Raw genomic sequence first — 24991 nt, forward strand, 5'->3', positions numbered from 1 at the left:
AATTGATTAATTGATAAATAGTTCAGTATGTGAGGTAATTATGAGTTTTAAACATCAATTAGCAGAAATAAAACAGAAATAGTTGTCTATAATTTACCCACCTATCCATGCTCATGATTTCATGGGTTTTAGTTATGGGATCTTGAGAGGGCTATATTTGTCGTAGCTGCCTATCCCATTATTCTTTTTTGTTTTTGATTGTTTAAATCGAAGTCAGTGAAGACTTAAGTCTCCATCACATTTCTTGACGCATTTAATTAAAGACATTAATGAAAAAGAATATATGTGTGTATGGGGATGGGATGCACAGACTGACTGCACCAATAAGCATTAAAATAAAGCGTTAGGGTGAATAAAAATAGACTCTTTCTCTGTGTTTGCTCACATGATTATAAAACTCAAACACATTATTATAAAACTATCAGCTACTACTGTGCATTTCACTCAGTCATTGAATGCAGATTCGAGGTGTGCGACAGCTGATTGGCTCTGAGAATAAATAAGTGACATTCTCATGATCCACTTGCACGCCGTCTCTAAGGTAGGTGGGTTCCGCCCCTCTGAGCGGTGTGGAAACAACACGCATGGTCCGTGGACAGACAGACCTTGGAGAGGCGGCAGGAGTCAGAGACACGGATGTGCAGCACCGGCGTGTGAAACATGAAGATTTCAATGTCAGGACGGAAACGGCTAGAGCCCGACGGTGGCGGTGACAGGTATGTAAGGAGACCCTGCTGCCCTAATCATGATAAGGATAATATGTTTGATGTCCGATTGTGATTCCGCGTGGTCCTAGCGCCGTCTACATGCATGACCGCGTCACTCAATCATACAAGTTGATCAGAGGTGACAGAGGCTGCCGCACTGAGGCGCTCGGTGCGGTCCAGCGGATAAGGCCGACAAGCTGTGTTTCTTGTGCACGGAGTGCCGCGCATTTGTTGTCGATTCAGACATCAGTGATTTGGGGGGTAAAAACAACCATGTAGCCCGAATGATGGTGGACATGTACAGCAGGGTTAACGTGCATGTCCAGACATTACAGTTTCCATCCCAGTACACGAATGCGCATCCTGCACAGCAGCTCCACTTGAAAAATATCGCTTCCCCACAGCAGTATGATGTTATTTTAACAAGACACGCAGAAAAACAGGCTCGATAATGCCTTGGGGATGCTTTAACGTCTCTGTGGTCCTTTACTGTTTGGGAAAGGAGAAGCCACGTAGGGTCTCAGTGCGGTAAATTGTTGCATGCAGCAGTCATTTAAATCGGATTCGTTGCATCTCGAATTCCTTGTAGTAGGCTACAGATCCAGCGCTGCTGTTGTATGTACACCTTGCTTTAGTAAACAGATCATGTGCAGGTGACTCAACGGAAAGGCGATAGCTCATTTGTGCAGCTGCTTTACTCCAATGCCCTTATGGTGACAAGTTAATTGCAGCAGCGTCACTGCTATGATGTTACCTAGTCTATTGCTGAAAGTGGTGTCTTCCTGTCATATTAGGCTACAGTGTGGCATCCTAAACTGGTAGATGCACAGGTGACAAAGCTGATGAGAATGTATAGCCTATTACTGTAGCTGGTAAAGGCTAGACCTAATGCTGCATCACATTTTACTCATGGTATAATAATGAAATGATTTATTCAGTCTTTAAAACTTAATGAGCTGGAACTGTCATTTTGTTAATGTATAAAGATGACTATATGTAAGATTTGTTGTATTGAGCAGACACCCTTTTCTGCAATTTGTGCTTCCAAGAGAAATATAGTTTTGTTATAAAATAAATACCACAGGGAGGCTGCTCCTTTTTAACGTGAGTCCAGTATAACCTGACTAGTCCACAAACAAGCCATGGTAAATGCATCTATCAAGAGGATTTGGACACCAGAGTATATGTTAACTGCTACACCATGTAACCATTAAAAACTACCAAAGATATTCAGTGACAGAAGGTGAAGTAACATTGCGACCTGCAGCAAGAAGCTTGTAGTTTACTAACATCAACACCCACAGAAATGTCTTAAACCACTCATGCAGCATAATCCACTTCACTGTCTGAATATGCTCAGTGTGAAGCTCAGTTCCAGTCATATCCTTCATTCTTTAGCCTTCAACTAATAAACACATAGATGTTTTAGGGACCCTCACACAGCTGCTGTCTGTCAGTAGTAGTTGTTAGTGCTGCTGTAGATGAAATAAACAGTTGAAGTGGATAACAATGGTGACAATAATTCACAGCAGGGAAATGTTAAATGGAAAATTTTAAATGTTCAGTAAAATCTCTTATACCATCCTGCAGCATATTACTATCCATGTTCAGACCAGCAATAGCACTGTGTTAAGAAATGCAGCCTCCTCATTCATTTTAATCAAACCAGTGTGTAGGCACAGCTGTGGTCCTGATGCAGAGAGCTCAGGAGAAAAACGCTGGGTCACTGGGCAAAACGTTGATCCTGGCTCAACTTTTGCAGCAACACAGAGTCTTGTCACCCCATTCATGCTAGTGCACATTTCTTATCTTAACTTTGTAGCATGAATGGCATAATTCTACTTCTTAGCTGTCAAAAAATGACTATCACTATAACTTTATAAAGTTGTAAAATTCTTCAAACTTTACCACTCAAACTGTAATTTATTATGTTCTCACCAATACCTGAAATAACATGCCAAATAGCAACACTGCCCTTTGCTGTTTGAGTGCCTGCAAATTCACTTTACCACTATTGAGCCATCCTGTCATTGTTTTGCCAAAATATGTCCAAATACGTCGACATTTCAGAGTCTTTGTTTAATACTTAAGTGGATTAATCCAATTTGGATTTGTTTACTAGTTGCTTCAGTGCATGATCTAAAAGTTAAACAAGGCACATGGGCTAACCCCACACACAACCCAAACATCAGCATAAATACTTTGTCTGTGGTAGAGTACCGTGGGAAGGAACCATGTTGTGGAGCATCCAGCTTCAGTATTTGGTGATGTGCCCTGAGGGTGGTAACCTGAGCCCACCTGTGTGACATACCTGCACAGAGACCTTACCCTCTGTCTGTCTGTGTGTAGTCGAGTTGTAACTAGTTTTGCTTCCCCCTACCTTGTGTCCACACTCTTTAACTTTCCGTCTCAAATGTTAGACCAACTTGAGGCAACTGGCGTAGCCACACATGAAAGAATGTCTGTACATTCATATGGTAATTTGTTGGCTTTTTGTACAATCCATGACTTTGTTCTTCATGCTGTACATGCATGAAGAACAATGTTCTACCAAACAAAGTTGATTTCTTAAATGTGCATAATTTAACCCTCATAAGTGCTCTCTGAATTATTCATTTCCATCCCACTTGCACATAACTCCTCATTTCTTTGCAAAGTGTTGCAAAGTAAATACTGAAGACAGTCTAGTGTTTTACTTAGTGCCAAGTGAATAACATACTGAGACTAGTGTGATAACACAGACCAGTCATTTTAAAACAAACTCACTACTAAATTTTGGTTTTATTCTTAACGACAGAGTGTTTTTACATGATGTTTGGCTTCTTTGACTCCTGTTTGATTTGTGTTAAATCATGTGCATCCCAGTGTTGCCTTACTTGGTTAAGCCGTGTTTTTTATAAAATCAGTAAATAAGAAGAGGAGTGTGTTGTGGAAATATTAAGTTGGACCACAACCACAAAGTTGAACATGTCATTCTGCTTAGTGGCTGATTGTATTTATTATAATGCGAGTACAGAGCTGAGCTAAAGCCTCAGTGGCATATACACACATCTCCAGATGTGGTAGGAAAATACCATCTGAATAGCCATTATTCTTCCCTGTCAGGTTTTAATAATACAATGATCACATACTCTACTACAGTTCACTTAAATGCACGCTGCTGGTGAAGTAGTTTAAATATTTGAATGAACTCTGCACTCCAGTGGTGTTAGTCTTTCTGAATATTTCATATTTGCTGAAGCTGAATAGAAGCTCTGTTTAGGAGATCCCATGCTTCAGTATTTTCATTAAATTATAGAAATATGAATCTCAAAATATCTGAGTGCAGTTTACAGCTTTCTCCTTTTTTTTTTTTTTTTTTTTTTGACATTATATACACAAAAATAGTTGAATCATTGAAAATTATATGTGTAGCTTAAAATGTTTAGAGATTGTATTATAAAGAACAGACAAATCACATTTCCCCTGTATTACAGTTAAGTACAGTAAAATTTCAACTTGAATCACACTGTGGTGAACATTATCTATGTAAAAGTGGTCTTTTCCCACACAGATCCTGTAATGGAGCAGCATTGTGTAACAGTGTTGATGTTGCAGCTGTGAGTGGTCTTCTCTGTCCAGACTCTTTGTGTTTTATGCAGTCTGCACAGGCTGATTGCCAAATTTGTCTTGTGAGAAGTATCCACTCTCTGCATAGAACAACAAGTGCCTTATATTAGAGTGAGATAGACTTCATGTTGCAGACATATGCAAGAAGTGATTTGATCCAAACTTTTTTTTTTTTTCACAACATGTATGTCAGACAATTGTGTTGAGAGTTTGTTGGAGAGTTTTGTTTTTTTTTCTTCCAAAATCAAGCAGTCTTTGTTCCCTTTCCAGCCCAAGTTGATGGATGAAAGACAACCATGCTTTCCTCTACACCTATGTTTACATCCATGTTGTATTGAATTTCAGACAAGAGCTCAGTCTTCCCTTGTTCCTCCTGACAGGACATCTGTCTCCATTAGAGTACTATTGATGCGCTGCTGTATCAGTCTGTTTTCCACCATCTTTGGGCAGTTGAAAAGAGTAATCCCATTGTCCTTCACAATCAGCCACATTGTGCACATCGGAGAGCATCGTATCATTTTGGACCATGTGCTGCTAAGAAGGTGATTCACTTGCTCTTTGAAACCCTATGTCAGTATTGCACATGCATTAAAAAAAAAGCTTTTTTCTCATTTATTACCAACTGCAGAAGCTTGGAAGTTGCTACATCTTCTAGCATCTGACAAAGTGAGGTCATATATGATGAATTCATGATGTGCTGACAGTCAGCATAATCTGGAAAAGCACCTAGATGGCTTGCCAAGATTTGATCCCAGATGTTTTCCAGAGGACAACACTCTAGCAGTGCGACACTAAAGAGTGACCATGATGCACTCCATATAATGTGGGAAAAGGTTGGGTTGTGTTCCACTAACCTTTAAAAAGCAAGGACTCAAACTCAATGTTCTTTCACACTTTAAGTAAAAGCTTTTAGTGTGTGATGGTATTCAGTATCAGTAGCACTCTGGTACTTCCTCTCCACAATGGTCATGGGGGATGGAAAGACATGGCAGATGAGCATTAAAAGGCTTCATCAGAGCTCTGTTCTTCCTCCTATTTCTGAGCTGTGAACAGGAACGTATGACCGGCTGTCAGAAATGCACATGGTGATGATAATCAGCTTCACGTGCCTTCTAGAGCCTTGTGGTTTAGGATGAATAATAGATACTAAGTGCACCAAACTGCTGAGGCTGAGTCACTTTGGGGTTGCTGGGGTTAGGTTAACTTTACCATACCATCAATCATAAACATGAACTTCACAGGTCCCCTTTTGTTTGCTTGAAGTTGACTCTGTTGTGGGATGTGTTTTGAAGTAGGATATGTAACAATTAGTTATACTGTGTGTGCATTTGATCCTCTCTCAGTAAGCATTTATTTGGTGATGTCTAGACATTAAGGTTAAAACTGGTGGGGTTTGTAAGATGTTGAAATATATAACTCGGTAATGAAAAGGATTTGTAAAACTCAACTACAGGCTTCAGCCTCTCAAATGTGAGGATTTGCTTTGTTTTCTATTATCTCCAAAGTTGAATATCTTTGGGTTTAAATGCGTCACGATAGACTCTCAGAAATTGTGATGGGCTTTATCTTAAGACTTTAACTATAGAAAAAAAGAATCAAGCAATTAATCGATGAGAAAATAATTCTTAATTGCAGCCCTAATTAAAATGCTGTTGATGTAAAGGATATGTGATTATCCTTTCAACCAAGTTTAATCCAATTTCATTCTTAGACGTCTTTTGGCCTGTAAATCAGTGCTTACTGAGCCATAAGATGCTTTTGTGCAGTTCACAAATTCTTGTAGGCCAAATGTCAGTGTGCTTTGTGAAACTAGCCCGGTATATAGTTGACCCTACCCAGCAGCTTGGTAAGTGCAGACCACTGCACTTTAATATGTTCCAAGCATCTTTTAATAACTATTATTGAAGACCTATCTATGCTGTATAGGTCCAATCCCAAACAATCAATTCCAGCTTTTCTCTGCATTCTAAATGATTTCCTTCTCTATACCGGTGTCTTTGATGTCGACTCTTGAGAGGCAACTCACTGCTGGAGACCACTGGATCCTCCGCTAATGATCTCTACCCGGGCTGGGGTTACTGCTTTCATGTCTTGCGTAACTGTTGCATTTTTCTCTTTAGATATTGGTTGTGTTCTTTTTCAGTACAATGGATCATCTGTTTCCTCAGGGACACCGGGGGACATGTGTTGTTGTGACTGAGGAGACCATCAAGAAAATAAACACTTGAACCCTTGTATATATGGGTTATACAAAACAGCCTTATGCTGAACCAAATGCTGCATTCGGCCGACACGTTTAATAGTAAAAACCAGCTTCAAGATGTATGCTTATGTATATTTATAGACCAGTAGCTTGGTGTATAGTTCTGAGAATAAAGCAGATAGATGCTATTGAATTTACATCTTAATGCATGATTGTGAATAGTACTCATCCTTTGTATGTTAATTGAGAGTGTGAGACAAGGAAGCATTTTGGCTTTATGGTTCAAAGTTGTTGCTGTTGTTGATTCATTCCTGTATGTCTTCCAAATTAATACATTTTATACAATAGACAATTTGACTTCACAGCTATCATGTTGAATGTCATTCTGTAGTCCATTCAGAATTGCTATAATAAACCAGTATGTAGTCAATTATTAAGTGACCTTTATTTAAAGCTATTCTGGGGAGCTGCACTGTGATTTAGCCTGTTGGGCGTAACATATTAGGCTCCATTGCCTTAAAGTGTTAAACTCTGACTTTTTCCACATTTTGTGACTTCAGAATGAAGTAAGACTTTATGCGACTGATCTTGTGCAGTAACCCAACTGTGGAAAGTTTGGATTTTATTTACAGAAAAAGACCAAAAACAATAATTGGAAACCTTTTTTTTTCAAAAACTGAGTCATCAAGTATTCAGCTCTTTGCAGTGACACTCAGAACTCACTCTTTGGTGTAACCGATCTCCTTTTTTTATTTTATTTTTTTTAAATGAGGCTGTTTCTGTTGAAGACAGCACATCACCTGTTCGTCCTTTCTATGAAGCATTGTTACAGCGTCAGCTGTTTTACTAGGACACATGCAAAAATAAAGGGGAGAATAAGTGAAGTTAGACTTGAATCCTATTGGGGGGGGAGGGAGGGGGGGGGCTGACTAACTTAAGCCAGCTTGAGCAAATCTTTACTGAAAAGAGTCTGAAATTATGTATTCAGTTAAATCTTTCGGCATTTAATTTTCAGATTCTTATAAAACATCATTTTTGTTTTAAGATATTGCACAAGATCTCTGTAATCCAATTTGAACTCTTTCTGCTACTAACATGAAAAAGTTAATCAGATTTATTTTTTTCCCTAAACATGCTATTGTTTTATTATAATAGTACTTATAACAGAAACATTTGAGGTAAACTGTATTGTTGTAGTTTTTGTGAAGAGTCACATTTATTGAACTTATTGTATATCCTGGCAAATGGATCTGTCATTCCTCCGCCTTCAGCTTTTTTCCCTGTTCGCAACAGCTGAAGGTGATTGGCAGTGATTGCAGTTGGTTGTGACACCTGGACAGCATCAGCAGTCTGAAGTGTTGCTGTAGATCTGTAACTGTAGTCTCACCTGCCAAATTGCTCCAGCAGTATTGAATGGCCTGTCAATGTATTGGATGTCCAATTCAATCAGCTCCTAAATTGAGTGTGGATAGCACTGGGTTTAATAGCCCTGTGCCAATGATGAGAAAGCAGAGTATTTTGTTTAGCTGAGCTCTACTAAGTAATCTACATTTCTGAAATGCCTGTGGTGCGAGCAGACGTGGTTTCAGCATTAGCCTGCATTTTACTGATGGGCGCATTTATTGCACTGCTGCCTAATCCAGTATTTTTTTGGGGCGAGGAGACGAGCAGATAAGATGATGTCATCTCCATGTAATATAACGTATATTTATTTACCTTTTTCAAATAAACACCTATGTAAATATAACAGAAGTCACTTTAGGTTAATATTTGGTTATAAGTTACTACCATCAAAACATGCACCATCAGGAAGAACATCAATTGTTTTTTCTACACTTTTAAGTATATTGCCAGTCTAAATAATAATCTATTCACATCATGTCTACAGACCGTATCATGTGCTTCCAGATCTTTTGTTTTCAATGGCTCGTGCCCCAACAAATTGTTTCACTAATTGAAAAGAAGAAATTGGCAGATGGTGTGGTTTGTGTGTGGAATTTGCAGCAATTATGGCACAAAATCTCAAAGAAAAATCTCTTATCCTGACAGATTACTAGTGTAAAATCAAGCTCACAGAGTTGATAAGAACATAGGTTATTATGGCTGGTTGCCTCTGCACACCAGACATTCCTGTCTTGAATGAAACCCCAGGGTCACCTTGGAAGGACATGAAGATACAGTGAGAGGAAGTCCAGTCTGACAATGGTGCTGGGTGCTTTTTAGTTTGGTCATAGTCATCGCAAAGTCTAGACATGGCAATTCACCCCTCCAATCTCTGGATTGCTTTCAGACAGACTAAACTCAGTGCTCTCTCCTCTGCGTGGTTGTCAGGGTGTCTACTCCCTCGACTAGCTCAAGGCATATTACACTTTCAGTATGCATGCAAAGCTGCTTCAGGACCACATGATGCAGGCTGCAGTTGAACAGACGTCGCTTTGCCCTGACTTTTCCGTCCTCCCCTTCCTCTCTCCCCTGTTCCTTCTCCTGGTTCCATCATTTCAAAATGAACTGAATGCATCGTTGTCACTGCTGACGTGATAGCCACATGACATCACTGGTGCTATGACAACAGCAAGTCCAGCCTCTCTGTCATTCACAGGTCCATTTTGGGCTGTCGCTGAATGTTCCAAATTATGCACCACAACACATGAAGACTGCGACCTTTAAGGCCATGTTGCCTTTGAGGCAAAGACAACATTTGTTTCTGTTTCCATAATTCTATTAAGTTTTTTAACCACACAGAGAGTAAGATCATTTTCTTTCTATGGCCAAAAATGAGGTAAAGTTTACAATAAACCTGCTAGTGATCCTTACTAAGAAATGCAGACATGAATTGTTGATCTTATTGGTTTTTGTACAATAAAAAGGCTTCAGCATTTAGTGTAAACATAATGCTTCTCATAGGGGAGTGGAGGGGCAATTACAGAGGAGAAGAGGGAGGGAATACGCATTCCTGCTAGCAGTAGGTTTGTAGTTTAGGGGGCTGGAATTATAGAACGAAGGAGGGAGTAAGAAGGGAGGGAGGGAGTGAAGAGTGTGAAACTGTCAGGGGGAGTCACTCCCCCTTCCTCCCTCCCTCAGTTCTTCAACTCATCCTTGCATATAGGAGTCAGTCTGCTGTGGATTTGCAGGAGGAGTATCAATAATCCCCTCGTATACAGCTTGAAATTTATCTTTGCTACTGTGGGGAGAAAAAGCAGAAGTGACACTTCCTGGTTGTGCACAGTAAGGTAAGTCATTGTATTTGCTGCTGTGTATTTTTTTTACATATGTGCCAAATTTGTATGTTTAGTTGTGTTAGTAGATAGAAGAGACAAATGGCTATCCAGTCTCAAACCTCCCACTTTCCAGAAGAGGTGCTAAATAACACCTCCAAAAGCACACTGAGTCAATGTGTGGCCTGTGAGCATAGGTTGCAGTCTATTTTGGAGTGTGGTTAAATGTGTTAGATGCAACCAAATCACGTTGTGCCTTTAGGGTTTGTATTTTCTGGATTTATCTTCTCTGAATGGAGTATTCTCATTAGTTTCCATCAGTCCTTGTATTTCCATGCTCTCATCCTATAATTTCATGTTTTTGTGTGTGTTGTCCTATCCTGGGGTCTTTACAGCCTATGTTTAAGGTGGGGTTTCCACCTCATGTTTGTACCTGTAGGACACAACTTTACCTACAACGGCAGGCAGCGAGCCATTGTATTGCCCTCCATTCACTGCTAGATGCAAACAATACAGCTTGTGTCTGTGTCGTTGTAATGACAAAGCAGTGGTGGTGGTGGTGGTGGTGCGGGTTTTGTGATGCTGAGAAAGAGAGATGATGAATTGCAAATGTGAGAGATGGTCAAAGTCAAGGAGAATTCCCTGAGCGCATCCCAGAGGGGGGTTGGAGGACCTGATGATGTATGAGTTCATTTAAAATTCCGGCTTTGTGTTTGAAAGCCCGCTGTGTGACTCCTGCGGTGGGGAGAGGGACGAGAAATGGTCATCTGGTGTCATAGTTATGGAAATGCATTGACTGTTCAAGGCTTAGCAGGACAGGAGGTCAGGCTATGGCTTTCAGACTTGTAAATCTTCCCGTTAAGCACGAAGAAAAGCAAGTTATTTTTAAAAGCTTTATATGAAAACTGAATGCAATGGGAAACTTGTTCTCAATCTAAATTCCACCCATCAAAGTTACTCTACTGAGAGGAAAACAATTGTAATCACAGATTGGTTTGCATGGTCTCGTGTCATAAGCTTCACTTAACTGCAGTGTGCAGAAGAACAAAGGTTTTATTGTAGATTTACAAGCCAGCAGAGTTCATCTGAGATCAGGTGGTCTTTCAGATACTTAGCTTATTATAAAAGTTAGACTATATATGGAGCAGAATTCAGCATGACGGCACATGCAGCTCCACAATGAGGTTTTTCTAGTCACTCTGTTTGATACCAGACAACTCAAACCACTACGCTTGGCACCTGTAGCCTACTGCTACAGTTATTTTTACATAGCAAAGAGCACAAGAAACACTCTGGACAAGACTATGTTAAATGAAAGGAGCTGTTTTCACCATACCATCCTGGATATTGGAGCATTGAATACTAATAATGGTCTTTATTTGGTGCACAAATTATATGCATACCCATGTTTTAGGTTACTCATCTATGTTAAAATTGTTTTGCTTTAGGCACATACAAGTGTGTTTCCATTTTAATACACACTTCCCAGTCCAAACATGTGGATCTACATTTGCAGCTTCTTTGCTGACAGTCAATGATTTTTATCTAGTCATTGAATGCGTTTGGTCTGCCATTCAGAAGAATAAGTCATGTATTTGTATTCTGGGTAAAGGTACTGGACTCCAGCTGAAATGTGACTTTCTAAGTGACTTTTTACCACAGGGCAATAAAAGAGGCCTGGACTGGAAACTGTTATCAGGACTGCTTGGAGGAAGCAGACACATTTTCTACCCAGCCTTGTGTAGTCATGTGTGTCAGGATCCACCTTGGCTCTGCTTCAGTGCACAATGCAAGTGCACAGTAGGAAGCTGGGAGCTCCAGGGATGTTATGGTTGAGGTGGTGCTCAGGAATGACTTCTCCACGGGCTCTGTCCACAGATATGATTTAGATTAAATCTCCTCAGTGCATGTAAATATTGAACATGTAACAGACAGAAGAACAAGACATTCGAAAGAAGGCACAATGTGTTATTAGGAAACTTGTTCTTATATCCAGGATGAGTTCAGGAACGCACAGATGCAGTCTCATGTCATCATTTATTCAAGCAGATTTAGACTTATTCCCCTTCTTCAGTATCTATTTGCAACAAAACCTAAAATGTTTATTCATGCTCATTAATATTGGGATAAAAAGGATGAAAATAGGCCTTGACATCTACCCAGATGTGATTTTTGAGTTGAGTTTAGATTGTATGCCTGCACTTGTAATGCAACTTAAAGGGAACACACTCAAACTGAAGCCATGCTTTGTATTCTCACTCACTGACCTGAAAGCAAATGTTTGCCTCTGTGGAGGAAGATCATGAGTGAACCAGATTATAAAACACATTTTCAATGCAGGATTGCTGCTCCTCTAGATCCTTGTGTTTATTCTGTTGCCAGCAAACGGACATTCAGGCAAAGACAAGTCAGCTGCCACACGGAGACTGGTAGGTGAATGGATCACCCAGCAGTGGACTGGCTTCTGGTCTTAAGACATCAACATCCATTGATTGCTGTTTTGTGGTATTGCTGGCTCAGTGAATATGGGAAGGACATTCAACTAGATTTGAATTTTATATAATGCAAAGATCGCAAAGCCAGCTGGGCTCATTGGAAGTGTGGTGACCAAGTCTGACCGGTACACTGCCTCAGATTTAGAAAATTTACTTGAGCACAGACAAAATTGCAAAAAAAACTGAATCTCCTACTGATATGAAATTTTTCTACTGCAAAATATTACCCAAAGTTTAGATTACCACTATTCTTACCAATATTTCAAGTGGTGTGTTCTTATAGTTGCATTTAGTTTACTTTTACATAGGGTTTTCTGTTAATACAACCACAGGCTGAATATTGACCCCACCTTGTTATTGAGCTGCTATTACAGCTGTTTTTCATATACACCATCCTGTGTCAGTGCTCAGTAGATAATATTCCCTGATGCATGGACCCGTTTTCCACTGTAACAGAAACCCTGTGTTTTGGCAACTAGTGTGTCCCAACATTGATACTGTTGATCACAAATCTATAATCATAAAACTGTCAAGCACATTTGCTCCCCATGAGTGTGGAAAATTGTTGGGTGTGTTTGGAGTCAGACTGTGGAGGAGAAAATTTTAACAGTCTGGAATGTGAAGCATGTAAAGGCAGACTCGTGTTGATGCTCCATGTAGCCAGGGGAGACCTTTTCACTGACAGTGACAGTAACAGGCTATGAGAAGGTCAACTTGTGAAAGTCTGGTGATTGTGGTTGCGATATTTTGTCACAACGGCTGTAGCCTTTTTCATTACATTAAGCATTCTATGCACTTCCCAGATGAATACTTCATCAAACTGTTTTGATCTTGAATTCTTGTGTGATCCTGCTGTCACTATCTCGCAGTGAACATTTCTTCAGCATCTGATTAAGTTTCACATTATTGGGAGTTAAGTTTGAGTGACTTTCAAAGGATTTACTTGTAAACATTGGCTTGTATCGCAATAAGTTTAAATGAGTGCATAGCTCAGATTTACAGACATCTAACACTTGATTCATAGATCTAAAACCAACTGCTACCAGAATATAAAGGGGGGGAGGCATGATCATTGATGCTCTGACACAGTGTCTTATGTACTGAAAGAAGGGAGATTCATCAGAGGTGGTAAAGGAGCTTTTATCTTTCTGATACACTAATGGATGAATCTGTGGCTAAACCTGCAAGTTTGAAACAGCGTTGTCTGTTGTCCTTTGAAACTGAGCAAGTAATACTTGGTAGTGCAGTCTCTTCTGATAGTCTGTCTAGTAAAACCAAAAACTTTAACAGTCTCATTTTGAAGTGGCATATATTAGATCATAGTTTGAACAGAAATATGCCCACTCTCTATACCAGATTAAAACCCACAGATCCCTTCCCCCATAGAACTGTGGCAAAGGAATCACTACAACCACAATTTGTATCTACCCCCCTTTGTCTTAACAGTGGTCTGTGGCTCACGTGTACCTCCAATTAACAGCTGTTTAAGTTCTTCAAAGGTTGTTAGTGAGGAGCTAAAGAGCTGTAGGCAGGATGTGGTCTGATAGCACCTCGGTTCTGACCCTCTAGAAAAGCAAATTGCTGGCATTGTTGAATGAGATGAAAGTACTCTGAAAGTAATGACATCACAAAATCTTGTATCCTAAAGTTGTATGGACTGTGATGATGGTTGTCCTCAGCATTACACTAAGTGCATCTATTTATTTTATTTCATCAAGGTCTCTTCTCAAATTTAAATCTTATCTTAGTGCTACTTTCACACATCTCGTGGTACAGCTAGTGCACAATAACCAGGATCCACAGTTAAAAGGGCAACAATTTAGTTGGTTATCATTCTGCCAAAAAATATGAGGAAATATCTTTTTATTATACTAATATGTTGTTGTTTTTTACCAATGGCCATAGAATTTTATAAAACTTTCCTAAACCAATAGAGTGGACACAAGATTTGTTGTCCCAACAAAAGCATCTGCTGTACACAAACCCCATACAGCTTAAACACCAGCAGAAGCAGTGACCTCTGCACACAGTGGTGCCCCAGAGAAAACACTAGTAGGCACAAAGGTGCCACCAGGCTAAACAACACCAGCTGCTGCTCAACAACAGGTTCCAAAATGACTCAATATCCCTGTCATTAGGACACTAAAGCAAGGATTATACTTTGCACGTCGGCAAGTACTCGACCCGCTAGGGTCTGCGTGATGAAAAAATGTCATCAGAGGGTGTATGCATGCCTCCCAGCGTGGTCACACTATGCCCACTATGCTACCAGGGCACCAACCAATCTATTGCACATGTGTGGAGACTCCAGAAAGTATATAAACAGAAGTAGTCCATGTCTGTGGCGTCTGCACTGGAGTATATTCGAGGCATAAAGCCCACTTCACTGCTCAAGAGTATCTCAGTATTACCCATGTCAGTTTTGAATAATGTAAATGAGGGTACTAACTAAACTAAAACATAGATGTCAGCCCAGCGTGCATCATTCACAGAAAAAAGCATTAGTTTGGAAATTTGTTATACAATCAACCTAGAGCATCTACCTCTGCCTTTTATTGTTGCCGCTCCCTCGCCAGGTTTCACATCAGCTTTACTGTCAGCCATTATTCTGCTTATGTGCTGGCATTCTTCTAAAAGCTGCTCTCCAACCACCTGAGCCTCTCATAACGGGGTCAGACAGGTTACACACAGCAGCAGCATTTGCTGCCATCCTCTGAAACACGAAATTCATTCTGCAGCAAAGAAAAATGACTCGGTGGTTCTGCTTATCTTTTTTTTGTTGTTGTTCAAAAGTCTTTTTATGTCACTTCACCTGCTAATACGTTGATGCAATTGTTATAGCCAGAGTTGCTGTAACTGCAGCAAATGGCAGTAGAATTATTCGGACTAATATGACTTTACCTATTCAGTTTTCCAGTATTTTCTAAAGATCATTTTAAATAAGGCTGTATAAATATTGGCTGGATGAGCCAAATGCTGGCTAGCCCGTTCCTTCATGGTACATTCTGTGCCACAACTTGGCACAAAGCTATTCCAAGACAAGTTTGCAGCTTTCATTATCACTCAAAGCCCCATTTTCCAGCTGTCTGCTATTCAGGGTTTCTAGGGCTACAGATCCAAGTCAGAAAAATACTCTTTGGCTACATGACAGGGGTATATAGTTTTCAGTTGAGCTATTAAATGAAGAGTGGAGGAAGTACTTGTTTTGTTCAATAACATCCCAAATAAATACAACTCTTATACGGATGTTTCTTACTGATACGAAACATTTGAAAGAGGATGCTAAATTTCCCTCTGGCCTTACAGAATCTTGGATACAGTTGAGCACACTTGGGAGCAGAACAAGAGATTGCTGTTCGGTACGTCCATTTGCACAAAAGCATATGACTATATCAGTGGGGAAATGTGAGCCGTCTTGAGTGCAGTCTTTCAGTGGTAAACTCCTCCCCTCCTCCTCCATACAACTACCTGTGTTATTATCTCTAGAGACTGAAGTGTTCAGATTACAGGGTTTTGTGTTGGAGCTTGTAACTAGTCGGCCCAGTGCATTCTTGCCTTTCACAAGTGTAGTTAGGTTAAACGACAGGAACGTGTTTTCAAGAGTCTGAGCAACATATAGTGAAAATCTGAGTTTGTCCAAATTAAGCCCAGTTAGTGTTTGTATCTTTTGCTGTTCACTTTATGTGATGTGCTGATCTCAATGGGTTATGCTATGTCTTTACTGTTCTCTTCAGATTTGTTTCTAAACACAAGTGTGTATTACAGTAGGCTATTGTATTTTTCTACACTGAGCTCATGAGTATAGGAATGTGTGACCAGGTGTTTCACACTGTCAGTATGTTCTACCATGTTTTGAAATTCTGTAAGTCAGATTTTGGCCATGGGGCAAGAATTTCTCTTTTCCTCAAATGATACAAACAACTTGACATTTTTGTCCTTGGGGAGCAATAGGAGCAGGTGGTGGTTAGGACAGTTTTTCTGTGTTCCTGTTCTAACAGGCCCAAGTATTTGTCAAATATAAGCTGGGCTTTAAAGTGGTCTTTAATGACAAAAGGACCTTAAATCTACTTGTCACATATTTCAGGGATACAAAATCCCACAGAACATGGAATGGACATATGCAAGACTCTCCCAAAACAGTTTCAGATTGACATTTTTGTGAAATGGAGTGGTTCTGGCATAATGTGTGACATTTATGTTCCAACACTGTCATGCAGATATTAAAGATAGATTCTCAACAGTATTTTGTGAAGTCTTTCTTACCATAAATTTCAGATTTTGGCAACTGGGGACAAGACAAAGAAGAGAGAGAGAATTTATTATATAATATAATATATTAGTTTAGACATTTAGCATTTTCTTTGTAACACACTGGATAGCGGCAATACAAATTGGATATTTGTACATCAGCTGCTCATTTAATACTTTGATACTTGTCATGTACTGACTGTTTACAACTTCCCAAGTGGTCTTTGCTATGGTGAATATCTGTGCTTTTTGCCTGAAGCCGTTGTGTTGCTAATCTTGAGTCACAATAACACCATTCTTCGTTGTGATTGTGGGTGGCTGGAATCTCCTGTGGTCATGTATTTCATTAAGGGCTTGTAATGGATGAATCCTCTGCGACTTCTGCATATGCTTCTATGCAGCCTGATGAAAAATGACCCATATACTCCCCCCTCTGTCACACTGCCAAATTACTGGCAACATTTTCCAATCTAATTGTTGATTTCCTTGTGTTTATTTAGTTGTGCATAAAGGACGATCGTGAAGAAACAAACTAGAGACAGGGACTCTAATTTACTAATTTGTGTTAGCAGGTATTCCTGGGGATCTGGTGCTCTAGAACATATTTTCCAACCCTGGCATTTCTTCCTCATGTATTAATAACGAGCTGCTGATGGATTCTGTGCACCAGCAGCATTGCAGCTTTAGAGAATATAGTGTTGGGGAATTGAGGCCATTTTCATCTTGCATTCAGATATCCTGGTAACTCAACTGCAGTAAAACGTTGTATCCCTGTATTTTAAGATTTGAACCATGCATGCTGATTCATTTGCAAAAAATAAATACATTTAGCGATACTCCAGGTTAGCCTCTAAACTATGTGCCTACTGTGTTCTTATATCTTAACATTTGGTGGAAATCACTATGTTAAGAGGGAATCAGTGTTCTGTTATCTCTTTGAAAGAGGCAAAAGTAGCTTTCTGAGATTTTAAGTCTTCTCAGAATTTGCTTCTGCCATTTAAAAAAAAAAAAAAAAAAAACCCAATCTAAATGGGATTACCCATGTGCCTTAACTGTACAGACCAGGGAAACAACATATTCTGCTATTTAAGTCCAGCATCTCTGCTTGCAACAGCCTACTTAATTTCTGGCCAATTTCACATTATAACATGACATTGAAACCACTGAGAATATTAGCAAATTCAGCACAGCAACATAGCCCTATAAATAGCAGAAACTTCCTCCATAAATACTGACTGTTAGACCTATGTAAGAGATTCTCTTACGGCTTTATATGATTGTATTTATAGTTTTATGAAGCCCTGTTGGCCTCTGTGATGATCAGGGCTAAGACACACTGGACATTTTGTTTCTCTCCAGGGATGATGCAGAAACATTAAACTTTCAACTTACACACATAAAATATTAAAGGGTACTGTGTGGGAAAGGGTACACACAAGCCTAGAAGTAGCCCTTGGTGTAATGTTTGTGCTAGCATTCTGTCAGCATGTTGTGTCCCTTTTTAGTGAAATCTTGCTCACTGTAATGAATGCAGTAGCATTACATAGTTCTGTTGCTCCTTGTTTTCTGTTCTTTTCCTCTACCAAATAGGACTGAGTGAAACAGGCAATAAACTGCAGGGTTACAAGGAAAATGAATGGACTTCTATCAACATCAAACATGTGCATTGCAGTACCAGTGAGAGGTGATGAGTGAGCAGAATGAAGAGGGGAAAGGGGGCAACATAAGGTAGAAAAACGGGGTCAGCTACACATTACGCAACGCCCCGCTTCACAGTAAGCCTGAGTGCATGTAGCAGCAGAGGGTTGGGCTCCCACTCACGCATATACATGCAAAAACACTGTACCCCCCCAAAGGGTCTGTCCTAAAAAGAGGGGAGCGCATATTAGGAGGAACAACAGCTGCATCATGGTCAGTTAATCTTCTTTCCCATCTGTTGATGGTCCCAGGCATTGAACAGGACTTTTTTTGAGCAGGCTGGTAGGAGTCCAAATGTACATGATGGTGACAACTTATGTGACTTGTGAAGAAGCAACACAATGAGCCAGGATCGAGTTACATTTGATCAACTCCACAACTTCTTTTTCTGCCTAGCATCAGAGTCTGTGATGACCATATTCATGCCACTTATAATAACAATATCAAATAAGGAATTGATATAGTTGATAAGTTGTAATAGGGTACAAAACTGTTAAATATGTGATTCAATTAAGTTCATTCACAAGTAATTAAAGACTAAGGGATTTGACGTGTTCCATCATACACGCTTGGGCCAGTGATCATGCAGTAATTTTCTTTTCTTTGCAGGTAGTTTCTTAAATCCTCATCTTAGTTCCAGTTGATGAATGCTCAAACTTGCTTTGTCCCATGGATTATGCTCTGTGTATGCAAACCTTGTGGAAAAACATTGGCTTTGTATAATTTTTTTTGACAATAACAGACAAAGAAAGGTTACTGTGGACACAATAATAATTATACCACACAATTAAAAGCACACATGGCACATATTTAAAGTGATTTCTCATCGGGATATCTCTTTTCAGAGCTTTGTGGATCATAGCAGCTGACAACCCAAACTGTCTGAAGATCCAGTGACAAACAAAATGCCAGAAAAATCATTCTGATCCTGCAGGTAGGCTAATTCAGACACAATTCTGTCATTTGATGTCTTAAACATTTCTATTAAATGAAACTTTATGTTTCTGTACTGGTTTCATGTTCTTTTGGACATTATTTAAGCTGTATTTACTCTTCCATTTAGCCTCTAAATCATGGGAAATGTCGAGAGCCAGAATGGGGACCATGCTCTATATGGTAACGAACATGGCTATTTGTCACGTAAGCACATGTCTCGGTCTCTTCGCATCTCCAACAAGCAGTCCAGGCGCTCTCGACATGCTTCATCGGGGAAAATAGAGCACAGGAACTCTGAGACGAGCACACGCTCAAGTAGCACCCCCAGTATCCCACAATCCTTGGCTGACAATGGCCTGGAGCCCTTCAATGAGACAAATATACTCCCAGACTTTGGAAGCCCCATTTGGGTGGACCGTGTGGCCATGAACCTGCGGCCTGTGTCCTTTCACAATGACCTAGCCAATCCCTCTGTGCACATGAATACAATGCATATAACCCTACCTGGCCCCACTGCAGAAGAGGTGCAGGACGAAGATGTGTACACAGGTGAGGTAACATACCTCCAGAAAACTCAGGACAGCTCCAAGGAGACTGTCAGCTTCAAGAAGAAGAGGTCTAAGTCTGCAGACATGTGGCGAGATGACAGCCTGGAATTCTCCCTGTCTGACCTCAGCCAAGAGCACCTGACCAGCACAGAGGAGATCATAGACACAGCCAACGAGAGGGACTTTACTGACTGCGAAGGCCACCTGCAGTCCAGCCCCACAGACTCCGCTGACAGAGCAAACTCCCTTGATGAGTTGTATAGCCACAAGAACCCTGCCCGCCAGCAACCTCAACGCCGTTATGCCAAGTGGCACGACGCCAACAGGGCTATCAGGGAGGGCGAGGATGATAAGATGCTCTCCCCATCAGAGGAGGATGGGAACACCTACGGTGCTTACACCCTCCCCTGCCGGCGTTCCCACTGCCTGTCCGAAGGCCTGAGCAGCAACCAAGCTGCCATGTGTGCCAGTATGCAGGGCAGGAGGGCACAGACTATACAGGTAAGCTGCACAGCAATTTCACGTTGCGGTGATCTTTTATACCACTAATTTGGCTCAAATATACTCATTTAAAATGTTTCAACAATTCATTGAAAAGAGAACAAATCATTCCCTCCATCCATGAAAATGTAAACCGTGCATTCATGTCTGTTTGATACACTCTTAAATGTCAGGGACCTGAAACGTTAAAGCTGTGTTATGTCTTCTTTTATGCTCCTTTGTGCGAAAAGCTGTGCAGAATCTTAATATAGTTTGGTGGTCACCAATTACACAGCCCCCCCCATTCACCTCACAGATAAGCTGCTAAAACAGATTAAGTATGAAAACAAAGCTTATGTCAGGGAAGTGATGTGTTTCCTGATGAAACTGTTCGTTTTCTTGGGAGAGGAGACTGTGATGACAGGAGGGGGGAGGGGCATGCAGAGTTTAAAGTCACTCTTTGAAATGCCCTCGGCCTTTTGTTATGATAATGAGGGGAGGCCTGTGGAAGAGTGTAACAGTAAAATGTGTATGGTGGCCCTGTCACTGTGGGGTAGCCCTAGTGAATGGAGCTCTGAAGCACATGATTGGGTCATGTGACCAGATGGAGATACCAAGCTCAGTGTAACCCCCTTCATCTCCCAGGAGCCTTAGGCCATGTGGGTAGGAGAGGGCAGACCCTGCAGTGCCACAAGGAGGGCAAGCTGTACTAAAAGAACAGCAGACGCTTTGCTGAGAGTAATTGATTTAGAGCAGAACCTCACGATTTAGCAAACCATGGACTCCTGTAAGGCCTTTTTAGTCACAGTTTTTGCAACATAATTGCTTTAGAAGGATGGCTCTCTCCTGTATCTACAGAGACAGCTTAGTTGTCAGTCAGGGTAGGAATTGTTGACTGGCTTCCTTGTTAGTGATGAAGAAAATGTGGATGCCATACCATCTCACCTGTCTTGTGCTTCTGCCATGACGCAGGATGTCACAGCCGGGGAGGGCAGCGAGTACGAGGACAGTGGCATCGACGGGGTGACAGCAGAGGCAGAGCACCAGTCCCGACGCTACAAGACCATGTCAGCCTCCTTCTCCGTGTGCTCTACGGCCGGCAGGAGTATGTTTGCTGGCAGTGACAGCGGCAGCAGTGGCGGTGGGGCCAGTGAGTGTGTACAGGGCGTATATGAGAACTTTCGACAGGAACTGGAGATGAGCTCCTGCCAGACGGAGAGCTTGGAGGAGGCAGGGTCTGCCCTGAGTGACGAGCAGAGCATTATGAGCTCCGCCTACCAGTCTGATCCATTGCTCAGCGTCGCCCAGGGGATGGTGCGCAAAGCTGGCAGGCTTGCCGTCAAAAACTTCCTTGTACATAAGAAGAACAAGAAAGTGGAGTCTGCCACGAGGCGAAAATGGAAGAGTTACTGGGTTTCCCTGAAAGGTTTGTCATGCCCTTGAAGTGTCAATAACATTTATACTTTATTCTATAATGTCAGGATCTATACAACTCAGGATACTTTTGATGTGCAGAAATACTTATTCTAACTTCAACCAAGCTCAGTAAATAAAGCTTTAATTCAAGCATGAGGCAAACCTTGTTATCAAATTTTATGCCACTTGACCGGGCTTTAAATCAAATCATCACTCTAATGATCATGATGCCTTTTCTCACTGATAAGTAAGCCATGCTGCACTTCTTAATGTTGGCCACTGGAGAGCAGAATAAAATAGCTTGAGCAAATCTAGATTTAAAAAAAAAAAAATCATCAGCATCATCATGATTCTTTCTAATTGACTGAGGCCAGCAAGCATCTGTGCTGTCAAGTAATGGATTGCTTTGGTTTTCCAGGTTGCACTCTGTTCTTCTATGAGACTGATGGCCGTTCAGGGATTGACAACAACAGTGTTCCCAAGCATGCCATCTGGGTAGAGAACAGTATTGTCCAGGCTGTACCAGAGCATCCCAAAAAGGACTTTGTGTTCTGTCTCAGTAACTCCCTAGGAGATGCTTTTCTGTTTCAGGTAAGAGAATGCTTAAATGTCATCTGATCTGTGAATAAGTGCAAATTCTCCCATAGGCAAGCATTACCTTGACCTATATGTACTGTGTTTTCTTTCCTTTCATGCTCTTTTAAAGCCTGACTTGCCATTATTACTATTATCAGTGAATCGACACAGGAGAAGCAAATAAAGAGCTTTTTATTTTGAATGTCAAGGAGCTGGTTTGTTGTTTAATCTCTGACCTTTTGCTGTCTGTCTCCACACAGACCTGCAGCCAGACAGAGCTGGAAAACTGGATCACGGCCATTCACTCAGCATGTGCCACTGCCGTCGCTCGCCAGCACCACAGAGAGGACACGGTGCGCCTGCTTCGCGCCGAGATCAAGAAGCTGGAGCAGAAGATAGACATGGACGAGAAGATGAAGAAAATGGGAGACATGCAGCTGTCTGCTGTTACTGACACCAAGAAGAGGAAGACAATCCTGGATCAAGTAGGTTTTATTCTTTGTCACCATTGATGTGGTGTCTTTCACAGAATTTGAGGGAGTATCCTGACTGGAAGAATCTGGAAACTTTATTGGATCTTTGAGAAATTCAAGGAATACAAAACACGTCTCAGGAGTTTAGGAGTGATTTATTTTGTTGCAGTCTTGTTAATGTAGGTTACATTTCAAGAACCATGAGATGGCAAGAGAAGCAGGGAGGGAAGTGAGGTGATTAAGAAACATATCTCAGTGATTTCTCAGTGACACCTATCGGCAACCAGATTGCTTTTCTTTTTCTTTTTTTTTAACATGGTATGCAGCTGGCACCAGTTGATAGCCTGCCATTCTCTCAATTAATTGCAAAGCTCATATTGTCTTTAATAGGTCTGTTTACAGAGAAGGGAGATCAAATGGCCTTTGTTTGGTCAGTTAGGCAGTGACTGGTTGGAGCGGTTCTGTTTGGCAGTGTCAGGTTTCACATTGTGCAGAGCTGAATGAATATAGGCCTGCTCCTTAGAAAGCTGAAGCGCTCCCAGCCTCTATGTGCCAGTGGAATGTGCAGTATTGTTTCTTTCTTGTCTATGGGCTACTTGGCAGTGATACAGAGCCCTCCGCCATGGCACTGGCTGCCTCTTCCAAACACCAGTGCAGGACCGTGACTGTGAGGGGACGGCCCAGTGAATAATCACAATGTCCTGCTCTACTGCCCCAGTAAACATCAAACCATTAGGAACAGGTTGGCAAAGCAGAAAAAAGAAAACCTGGTAACAGAGCTTCTGAGGGAGGGAGAAGATGCTCCATCTTAGTCTGAATTTTACAAACGAGAGTCTTGATGAACAATTAACTGGATGCGTTATTATTTCCCTCTCACTCTGCAGATCTTCCTGTGGGAGCAGAACCTGGAGCAGTTTCACATGGATCTATTCCGCTTCAGGTGCTACCTGGCCAGCCTGCAGGGAGGAGAGCTGCCCAACCCCAAACGCCTCCTGGCCTTTGCCTCTCGCCCCACCAAGCTGGCAATGGGCCGACTGGGTATATTCTCTGTGTCTTCCTTTCACGCACTGGTAAATATCACTTCTTTTGTTTCTTCATGTTTATTTAATACCCTTATTTAATCTGGTTTTATGAAGCATTGTCATGAAATGCTTATATATCACATTGACATTTTCATGCATTTAGCTAGAGCCTTCCCAAATGTGACTTGAAATTAGTAAATATTTGAGGGACCAATGTCTTGCTCAAGTATACATATAGTAGTCAGCAACACAAGCTGTAACTGCTGCGGGGATCAAACCTGTAAACTTTCAGTTGTGGGTTGATCTCCTTAAATAGTAGTATCCCAAATACTGCCCTTATATTTATAAGTGCCTTAGATTGTAAGAAGACCAAATCTCCCTCAAAATACATATTGTAATCACTGAGTACACCTGGTGACTCTCCTGGCAGGGCGATTGATTCCAGAAACTTAAATGCGTAGTGTCAAACCATGTTTTTCCACGATGACTGCTATTTTGGAGCCTGGGTCTCATACAGGGCACCCATTTGGGAGGTGTTTGTTCAGATTTGGCCTCCCACTGCTGCACTGAGGTTATGTACTCCACAGCTAAAAGCACTGGTAGTAGTTTATTTGATTTTTAGAGACGCGTTTGCAGATCAGTGAGGTACTTTTACTTCCTTCACCACCAACGCAGTGCTGTGGAGCAGGTGGGTGTTTTGAGCTGCAATATAGTAGGGTGGGATATCTAACAAAGAACACTTTGTAACCACTCTCTACTCCTGTTTTTTATCTTCACTGCTATTTCACTCCTCTGTAATTTGTTTAGCTCTACTTCCATTAATGCCTGTATCAGCACTATGTCCAAAAAGGGCTGAGAAAAGTTGACAGAACAAAAAAAGACAGAGCGAGTGCCTGGGTTAAGTTTAGCGCATGCTTGCTCCTACATGTACAGTGCTTTTTAATGCCTTATTCAGCATTTTTAAAGACATTTTACTCTTGCTTCTTCACAAATGAGTACCCTAGAAATGTCAATTTGTATAAAAGGCTGCATGTGCACAGGTGTGTGAAAGACATCTCTATATCATATGTTAACTATTTATCACACAGAGACCCATGTGACCCCCTTTACTCATTTTATTTAGCAAGATAAATTGGTTAAGAACAAGTTCTAATTTCCAGCAATTGTTTGGTAAAAAGCTTCTTGATTAGCATTTCTTTTACTGTACGGTTTTCAAATATGCCTATAATTTTTTGTCATGTGCTGATATTTTTTATAATATACTATTACTTTATTTCTTTCGACCACTGTCTATTCCTTGTGTGCTCTAAAAGTTGTTTCTTTATTGGCTCGTTTATCATGCCCCCACCCCCCAGATTGGGCTCT

At 41.0% G+C, this 24991-nt stretch overlaps 1 protein-coding gene across 4 annotated transcripts in view; it reads left to right on the plus strand.

Moving 5' to 3' along the window:
- Positions 1 to 582: 582 nt before the first annotated feature.
- LOC119882272 (T-lymphoma invasion and metastasis-inducing protein 1-like) overlaps positions 583 to 24991 on the plus strand; it is a 41988-nt gene continuing 17579 nt past the window's right edge. For 3 of the 4 annotated variants that reach the window (XM_038692268.1, XM_038692272.1, XM_038692270.1), the window contains exons 1-7: positions 583 to 716; positions 19021 to 19109; positions 19239 to 20160; positions 21112 to 21565; positions 21974 to 22146; positions 22392 to 22616; positions 23489 to 23674. In XM_038692268.1, the coding sequence (XP_038548196.1) occupies positions 19249 to 20160; positions 21112 to 21565; positions 21974 to 22146; positions 22392 to 22616; positions 23489 to 23674 (1950 nt within the window). In that variant the 5' untranslated portion in view covers positions 583 to 716; positions 19021 to 19109; positions 19239 to 19248. Of the gene's footprint in view, positions 717 to 9663; positions 9750 to 19020; positions 19110 to 19238; positions 20161 to 21111; positions 21566 to 21973; positions 22147 to 22391; positions 22617 to 23488; positions 23675 to 24991 lie in introns of those variants that run through there. The other variant, XM_038692269.1, reaches the window with a different exon arrangement.

This window comes from Micropterus salmoides, unplaced genomic scaffold (assembly GCF_014851395.1).
Source record: "Micropterus salmoides isolate LMB-PRFRI ecotype aquatic unplaced genomic scaffold, ASM1485139v1 Ms_hic_scaffold_3, whole genome shotgun sequence".
NCBI classification, from domain to species: Eukaryota; Metazoa; Chordata; class Actinopteri; order Centrarchiformes; family Centrarchidae; genus Micropterus; species Micropterus salmoides.